We start from the raw sequence: 9,754 nt of genomic DNA on the forward strand, positions 1-9,754 counted from the left end.
AACCTATCCTGTAGCTAACTGATTTTTACATCAGTTTCGTCTACTTCCTACAGCCACCTGATACCAGGTTCGTCTGTACATTATCCAACTTCCTTACAGCACCCTGATTTCGCATCAGGCTCGTCTGTTCGAATTCGCCAACCTCCTTAACAGCACCTCAATTTAATTTGAGTTCGTCTGTAAAACTGATCCTAGTGACTCCCTGATTTCGCATCAGGTACGTTCACAAACTCACTCTCCTGCGGCTCACTGATCACCGATCAGTTTCGTCTGCAAGCACACCTATCCTCAGAAGCTCCCTGATTTTACATCAGGTCCGTCCTCGTCTACAATAATCCTAACGGCTCACTGATCTCGCATCAGTTTCGTCCGTGTACCAACCAACACATCAACCACTATATTCTTTGGAAATATACCTATCCTCGACGGTAACTCGCGCTGCTCGCCTCCCGTCTCGTAACAAATGTATGTAAAAGCAGTTTTTTCAAATAAAACGAATGAGTTGATTAAACTGTATTTTGAATGTTTGGTGTGTATGAAATGTGTAAAGAACCTTTTTATATTGAGAAATGAGTACAAACATTTCTTAAGTGCTTGGGATTCAACGCCTGTTGAAAACAGAAAATTGAACGAACTGGTTAGCCGTTTGTTCATTGAAGAACAAAGACTGAAAGATAGTGCGGAAACAAGTGAAGTTGCGTTATCAAGCAAGAGCATAAACAAAAGTAGGCATCCAAAACCAGTGTATAAAGAAAGCCATGACAAGTCACATAATAGAGAGGGAATACCAGCAGTTGGCAATATGATTTGCAATATCCTCAAAAAGGAGGGTCACGTCGCAAATAACTGCAAACTGAAGAAGGACTACGATGCTGCAGGGTGCTTCATTTGTCACAAGACAAATCATAGATCTAAATTCTGTCGATAGAGAAATGTAGCGGAAAGCCGAGCATCAAATAACTCGTCTAGGAAACCTAGTGACTACAAGGAAGGAAGAACTCGTGCAGCGTACACTACTTTAGCATTAATTAACAACGCAAAATTAGAGGAGTCATACTGGTATGCTGACTCTGGAGCAAGTGAACATATGTCGCTCAACAAACACTGGATGGATAATTACAAAATGTTAAATCAACTGATTGACGGAAAGGTTGGAGATGGTTCAGTAATAAAAACAATTGGACGAGGTGACATTAAAGTAAAGTCATTCGATGGACACAAATGAAAAGAAGGGGAAATTACAAACGTATTGCATGTCCCAAAGTTAAAGTGCAATTTATTCTCAATAAGCTCAGTGTCAGATAAAGGCTATTCGTTTGAACTAACTCAAAATGATTGCAAGCTGAAGAAAAATGGTGACACATTCGTAGTTGGAACAAGAAAGGAAAAATTATACAAGTTGGAATTAGAAGTAGATTGGGACACTGAAGAAGAACATCAGGTACTTCTGAGTATTCATAACCAGAAAATTCAGAAATTAAAGGTGTAGCACGAAAGGCTAAAGAAAGATTAGAAGCATTTTGAATAAAATGGATATAGAATTTGAAGACGATAAATCTTTCGTTTGTGACGGATGTATCCTAGGTAAACAACATGTATTACCTTTTCATTTAAGTAAAAATACGGCAAGCTTTGCGGATGAGGTAATACACGCAGATGTATGTGGTGCAATGGAAAAAGCCTCAGTGGGAGGAGCACGTTATTTCCTCCTCCCCCGTAAAATATTATAAAGTTCATAAAATTAGTCGAAAATCAAATAGGAAATAAAGTTAAAACTTTACGAACAGACAACGGTTTAGAAGAAGTTAATAAAGAGATTGGCGCGTTCCTAGAAGATAAAGGAATAGTTCACCAGAAAAGCTGTCATTACACACCTCAACAAAACGATCACATAGAAAGGGATCTCGGAAAAGAGCTATGGGCAGAGGCAGTTTCAACGGCAGTTTATGTAATAAATACGAGTGGAAGAAGCTCAGTTGGAGATAAAACTCCATTCGAGTTGTGGCAGGGAAAGAAACCTGACATCAAGAATTTTCAAATTTTCGGCTCAGAAGCTTTCGTAATGATACCTAAGCAGTTAAGAAAGAAGTGGGACCCTAAAGGAAAGAAAGGCATTTTTGTAGGGTACGAAGAAAATACTAAAGGCTATCGAATATATCTCGACAAGGAAGGAAAAATTGAAGTATCCAGAAACGTGATCTTTAAGCCAGAAACGAATTTAAATGGTAATTTAAATAAATGTAAAAAGAAGATGACATACTACACTTGGAACGACCAAGAGTCAAACATAAATGAAGCAGCAGAAGAGCACAGAATAGAAGAGGATGAAGCAGAAGAGGAGAATAGAATAGAAGAGGATGAAGCAGAAGAAGAGAACAGGATAGAAAATGACGAAGTGATCGAAGAAGTACAAGAAACTAGTCAAATCGAATTACACAACGAAAGAAGAGAACAACAAGAAACCACTAAGCCATACAAATTGAGAAGAAGAGAGAATCTACGTCCACCCGCGAGATTTGAGGATGATGAATTTGCTTTAATCTGCAATTTACCTTTAGATGGAAACCTGACGTACCAGAGTGCAGTGAATGGACCGAACAGGATACAATGGCAAGAGGCAATTAAGAAAGAGTTCGAAGCGCTAGAAGAAAATCAGACTTGGATTATTGTAGAAAAGCCAAAGAAAACCCCAATCATTGACACCAAATGGGTTTTTAAGAGTAAAACAAATGAACATGGGGAACCAACAACTTTTAAAACTCGGCTAGTGGTCAGAGGTTTTCTACAGAAAGAAACATTTAATCATGCAGACATCTAGACGCCAGTTGCTAGATTGGTGACGGTACGAATTCTTTTAACAGTGGCAAATAAATTTGGGTACAAAGTACACCAAATAGATGTTAAGAGTGCTTTCCTCTATGGGGAACTAGAAAAAGAAGTATTTATACAACCACCTGAGGGAATGAAGATACAAAAAAACAAGGTCCTAAAGCTGAGAAAATCCTTATATGGTTTGAAAAAATCACCGCGTTATTGGAACAAAAAGTTCAATGAATTTATGCTTAAAAACGGTTTTACAAGATCTAAAGCTGATTTCTGTCTATATGTCAAGATTGAAAATGGAAAGAAAATTTACGTGTTATTGTATGTAGATGATTTAATTATATGTGGCGACGGTGAAGTGAAAGAATTCAAAGAAAGATTAAAACGAAGTTTCAAGATGACAGACTTGGGAAAGGTCTCTAACTATTTAGGTCTTCATATTAAACAAGAAAGTAATTGCATTCAGGTTGATCAAGTAGAGTACTTAAAGAAAGTGTTAAAAACATGGAATGGAAGATTGCGAGCCCATTGCGACACCGCTAGAACTAAACTTCGAATTACCAAATAATCCTCCTACAGATAAAAAGTTGGAAACCGAGTGTAAAAGGCTGATTGGATATTTGATGTACGCCATATTAGGATCGAGACCAGACGTATGTGCCACGATAGGCATATTAAGTCGGTATCAGAAGAACGCTAATCAAGAATTGTTCAAAGCGCTCAAGGGAGTTCTACGATATATAAAAGGCACGCTAAACTTAAGAATGATTTATACCAAACATAAAACAAGTCAAATAATCCAGGGATATGTTGATTCCGATTGGGCAGGAGATAAATCAGATCGGAAATCAACTACTAGTTACATAATCAAAGTATTTAGCAATGCAGTGTCCTGGTCATCAAGAAAACAGTCAACGGTAGCACTGTCTTCATGCGAGGCCGAGTACGTAGCGTTGGCGTCGGCAGCGACGGAAGGACGTTGGATCGAGTCAGTTTTAACAGGTTGAATGCCACGCCAATTTTACCGGGATTGTTCGTGGCGCCACGATGAACTTTCTATTTAGCGATACATATAATGTTGAAATATTATCTACAATAGATAATTTACAACGTATAAACATGATTGGCATGTTAATTTCGGCGGGGGTCATCGGTGACCCCCATGGCGTCACAGCCAAGTTAAGTGCCGGTCACCGGTGACCCCCGTGACATTCAACCTGTTAAAGGATCTAAAGATTGAAATAACCAGAGGAATACTATTGTTGGAAGATAATCAGTCAGCAATAAAACTCGCCCAAACAGACGGGAATCCAAAACGTCTGAAACACGTAGATGTAAAACACCATTATATCAAACAATTAGTTGGAGAAGGTAGTATTAAAGTAAAGTATCTGCCAAGCGAAGAACAAGTTGCTGATATTTTAACAAAGCCAGTATCAAGACAAAAACTGGAGAAACTTCGATTGGGAACAGGGTTGCAGTTCTGCTAGGTGCTAACCTAATATATTGACTAGACATTAATCTTCATTTATAGATTTATTTAACTTTGGTTTTTTATTGAAGGGGAGTGTTAGAGTAGCAATAAAAAATATGTAAGTTTAGTTTTCTGTACACTTGGCGGCGCTGCCGAACCTGGGGGTTCACCCATCTTGTTTTAGTTTTCAGCATTCTTGAAGTTCTTATGTTTTTTTTCTAACATATAAGTATTGATGCCGGACCATGCTACGCATGCAATAAAGTGGCTTGCTTAAAACCGTGTAATCGAGCTGCTCTCAGTACCATCCCTACCCATAAAACACATCATTTTCTAAGATGTTTTCTTACTCTTTTCTCCTGCAAATACAATATTATTAGTTTCATTTTATTAGTACTGTTTTTCTCTATCTTCTTTTTAAATTTATGATGTATACATCACATATATATACATAATTTACTACCAAAATGCATATAAATGAAAAACCTTACAAAGTTGTAAGTGCGAGGTTTCATCACGGAAACAATATACGCAGGTGTCATTATACACGTATGTTAAAAGTCGGGATTTCTACTTGGTTACGCGATGACGATAACATTGCAAATGAAGAAAAATAGCCTAAAGGTGCTAAGAGCGCTTATATATTTTTCTTAGAGAATTGTTCGAAATAAAAGAGTTCAACATTGTAATAGGGTTACGATAAACATGGTGCTATGAAATTTATCAGGAGGTAACGTATCAGAAAAATCATTAACTCAAGGTACGTGAATGTCACTGAATATCTATGCAAATAAATAGTGGCAGCAAATTCATACATAAATATTAACACATTTGTGTTAACTAAAAAAAAAGGGGTAAACTTTGCACAAAATAATTAAATCCCAACAAAAACACTATCAGTGTAAAAACATGCGCCAAGTACATTTGCAAAAATCATGGTTATTCCGGACTTACAAAGTATCGAAATGAAATAAAGTCAAGTACATAAGCCTTTATAGTTTATGTGAATATTTAAGTGTGTGCTCTGAAAAATTTACGAAATAAGCATCACTTTAGAAGTCATACACAATGTGTACTCTAAAAAACTTGCGACATAAGTATCGTTTTAGGAGTCGTACATAATGTGCGTTCAAAAAAATTTGCGAGACAAGTATCACTTTAGGAGTCATGCAGAAATTTAAAAAAAAAAATAAAACGTACTTTGGAAAATTGAAGTAACTAGCTCGACCTCTTATTATCCGAATATTCGAGTAATTAAAATACTCATTGTAATTCCGAACTCGGTCACGAAATCCGAATTCGAGTATTCGGAACCGAAAATTTCTATTTTATCTGAATTCCGAGTAAAGGGAAGAAAGGAATGAAGGCTATAAATAAAATGATTAATATAAGAAATGTGAAAACTAATCTAGTATCTGAGGACGCAAGGTGAGAATACCCGTTCATTACACAACTAGCGCACGAACTGTCGTGAGTCGTGAGCTCAGCATATCGGATTTTCGAACATCTTCGTGAATCGAAATAGAAAGAGAAAGTGAGAATGTCATGTGAATGTTAACCTTACTCTCTCGCTCTGTTAATTAAATGTTTAAATCCTAGTCGCCGACAAGTAGCAAGCGGTAGGTGGCATGCATCTCGAACGAACATTCCTTAAATCTCAAAATGTATAGTGTAATATGTAATGTATATAAATATATAGATATTATACTTCATAGATGTATAATAATGTACATTTTGTAACGTAATCTTTAAACACATATCAATTCTTTATCGCGTGCTTTTTACACCTTTTGTTCTAGTTGATACTCACGCGCCAACATTTTCATTCGCAAATGGTTGTTGAAAACTCGTAAGCAAGAACACAATTGAATTAGTTAAAAACAACATTTTTTTTAAATGAAATAATTGTTATTCAGTATTTCAATGTCTCTCCTGTAAGTATGCACAAGCTGATTCTTGTGCTACTATTAGTTCAGAAGTTATGAATTTTTGAAAAAAAGTTATAACTTTATTTCAAGCATCTGTAAAATCCATAATTTAAAAAATGTTGAAAAATCCTTTGACACACGTTGAAACATCGCTAAAGACTATAACATCCTTTGAACAAGATCCGGAATGTTATTCCGAAAAGTGTCCGATTTCGCATGGAATGGTCCAATAATGTAATTTTATCTTGAAAAAATTTTTCATAATTATGAAAAATAAGACAGATATTTAGATGATACTATTTTAGCTAATCGTAAGACATTCTGTACATAACATAGATTATACATAATAACTATTGTAAAATATAAATTACGTTTATGATTTAATAGTTAACAATTTATTATAACATGAATATTTTTAAATTCCTAATTGGTAAATAAGTAAAGACAGATACTGTTCGAACCACATATTTATTGAATAGGAAATATACGTTTAGTAACAATTATTGATGAATGTATGAATGTAGGCCAAATGCACATTTTAATTGTTACACTGACTTAAACTAATGTTGTAATAATCAACACATAAGTAGCAACTCTCTTAATAAATGTATTACAGACTTTACACATTATGTATGTATAAGTTAAGCATGGCAAGTATGATTTAACCCTTGCCTGGCCAACGTCAGATCATTTTTATTCAGTGTCGGCTTCGCGATGTAATACTTCAAACAGTTGACCATCCGAGAGTTAAAGCAGACCTATTCGTTTATTGAGATATGTACACAGAAGAATAAGAAACACTTTCCCTGCTCTGATTCTGTCAATATAGATCTTATGCGCCAATGTGCTGTATATATACAGAAATATTGGTATGTTCATTATCATCAGTTTCACAAGTGGTGGGAGAGTACATGGTGCTGGTGGTCCCACAGGTCTGATTTAAAATTTTCATAGGATACCTAAAGGTATAATTTGTATAATACCATCACAATTTAACTAATTTACACACTATTTTATACAGTTTATTACTAATATTTTTAACAAAATTTGTAAATGATAACAGTTAGTAAACTTTTTAATCTCTTTTATAAGAGTTATTTCTATACATTGCTAGTTATTGGTATAAACGAAATAGTTTTATTCTTGATTATTAACAATATAAATTAAAAAAATGAAATTAAATAAAATGCATATTTGTTTACAAAACTTGAAATCTTTTGATGCCCATCATATTATAAATTACATATGGACGATGTTACAAAATTACTGTAAACGTGCTTTTAAATTTTCATAAATTTCTTACATTACAAAGTATTGAATAAACTATACATTATTTGCCTTAATAGTTAAATCAATATTATTTAATATTTATATAGTGTTTTATCACGATATTATTACAGTACAGTAAAAAAATTAATTCATAGTAGTGCCAAATGGAGGTTCTACATCGTTATGTGGTAACATATTTAGTTGATCTAAAAGATTTTCTCTTTCTCGCAAACACGCCCATGCCTTTTCTTGTTCCTTCTTGGTCAACGGTATCTTTCTTTGCTTAGAAAGCATAAGCTTTTTATAGTGTTCTATTACCTCGCTGTCTGCTGCATTTATCTTTCTCTTCAATACCTGGTGTTTGCTTTCTTCTTGAGCTAAATTCAATAACCTTTTTAGCTGTATTACATTATGATTAGACAGCGCAGTCAGTTCTTGTTGACATCTTTTAATCTCCATTAAAATTTCATCATCTTCTTGACTTTTTTTTTGTGCATCTGGTTCTAAAATTCCCTGTTCAACAAGTTCCTTATGCATTCTTAGTTCTAAATTAATAGAGTTCTGAATAGTAAGGTCTCTTAAAACAGGTGGATCACTATCCCTAAAAAGCTTATTGTCTGTATTATTATTTGCAACATATACATTTTCCTCTAACAAGGCAGAAACCAATCTTTGGGTGAGAGGTCCTGCTATACTATGTGCTTTCTTATCATTTTTTGTTAATAATAAAGATACATCAGAACGGCTTTTCTTTTTCTCTCTGTTTGGATTAGCTGCATCTTCTTCTTGTAACAAGTCATTATGAGCCCACATTAAGCTATAATGTCTACCTAATGTCGGAATTTTTTTAAACTCACTAATGTCACTGTGTGTTGCAATTAACTCTTCTAACAATTTGATGTCATCAGGCATAATATCTGTACAGTAGGGATCAACAGATGCCCAAAACTTATTAGGTGTATCATTTTTTGGTAAGAGCAACTTTGGTGATTCAGACTTTGAACCTTCAATTCTTGAAATTTCATGTACATTTGGAATGACTTGAGAATTAGAGCTAACTACAGCCTTTTGTTTAAAAAGTTTTGCTGGTAAAGGTGACTGAGTTTTAGCATTCAACTCCTTTGGTTTAAACTTTTCATCTCTGACCTTTTTATCTAGAAGAGATAATCCTTTTCCACTCTTAGATCTTTTATCTCTGCGTTCCTCTGCTGATGATAAATTTCCTATCTCCTCTTGAATCATTCGATGTCGTACAACAACTGATGAAAGGAGCATTTCTAATTCTAATTGTAAAGTATCAAGATCTTCCATACCCACACCTTCTTCTATACTACGTTGAAGAATACTATTATACCTTGGAAGAAGACGATTATTATCTGCAATTTTCAAAATAGGTAGAGACATTGTTGTGTCTGTGTTTTCCAAATTTACATCTAAATTTAATGTTGAAGACTGTACAGTCTTCCCACTCTCTCGCACTTTAACAATAGCCTTTTTAGAACTTTGTTTGCCTTTGCCAGACATGTTTATGAGAGCGTTTTATAGCAATAAAACAACTGTTACATTAAGATATTCATTTTTGAGTGACTTTTTGGGAACCTTGTGTCATTTTTGCTTTTCTTGCTTGTAACCATAACCTCTATCCTATGAACAGATACTTCCATTTAACCTTATAATACAAATTCTATTCCTTATTTAAATCTAATTTAAAGAATTCAATACAATAGTTTTAATCTTTTGATTTTCATTTGTTAACTAGATGTTATTTTAATGTTCCGAAAACTATTTAATTCCAACACACTCACGAATTATATGAGTAACACCTTGATTCTGTAGGCGCATATTTGTAATAAAATACTCAATTATGTTAATTGTATTATATAAAATAAAAAGTAATTCCACGTTCAAAAATTTCACAAGAAAATATTATTTAATTAAGATTAAGTTTATGTTCAATTGTAATAAACTGATCCAAGCGTAGTTAACTAGAACTAACACGATCGTCGCATGCTAAATAGCGGCACCATCGCACGTGTCTGTAGGGTTTTCTAGGAACTTTGATGAGTTACTTGTTTTTCGGGATTCGCCCTCTATATAGGGTGTTTCTGAACAGTACGGCATAAATTTAAGGGATGGATTCCAGAGACCAAAATAAGGCGAAAATCAAGAATAACGATTTCCCATTTAAGGCTTCATTTATTAGTTATAAGCGTTTAAAAATCTGGTGGAAAACACCAGAAAAGAGCCCGTGACCAAGTCA

General features: G+C 34.4%; 1 protein-coding gene and 1 pseudogene across 1 annotated transcript; one reads left to right on the forward strand and one right to left on the reverse strand.

The window, feature by feature from the left end:
- The first annotated feature begins 3,332 nt into the window (after positions 1 to 3,332).
- LOC143178273 (uncharacterized) lies at positions 3,333 to 4,313 on the forward strand (annotated as a pseudogene).
- Positions 4,314 to 6,674: 2,361 nt separating this feature from the next.
- Positions 6,675 to 9,464, reverse strand: Ada3 (transcriptional adaptor 3). The gene is made up of 2 exons (XM_076376152.1): positions 9,300 to 9,464; positions 6,675 to 9,138 (listed from the first exon to the last, which is right to left on the reverse strand). The coding sequence occupies exon 2, from the start codon at positions 9,016 to 9,018 to the stop codon at positions 7,639 to 7,641; it is 1,380 nt and encodes a 459-aa protein (XP_076232267.1). The 5' UTR covers positions 9,019 to 9,138; positions 9,300 to 9,464; the 3' UTR covers positions 6,675 to 7,638.
- Positions 9,465 to 9,754: the final 290 nt, after the last annotated feature.

Source organism: Calliopsis andreniformis, chromosome 4, assembly GCF_051401765.1.
Source record: "Calliopsis andreniformis isolate RMS-2024a chromosome 4, iyCalAndr_principal, whole genome shotgun sequence".
Lineage (NCBI taxonomy): Eukaryota > Metazoa > Arthropoda > Insecta > Hymenoptera > Andrenidae > Calliopsis > Calliopsis andreniformis.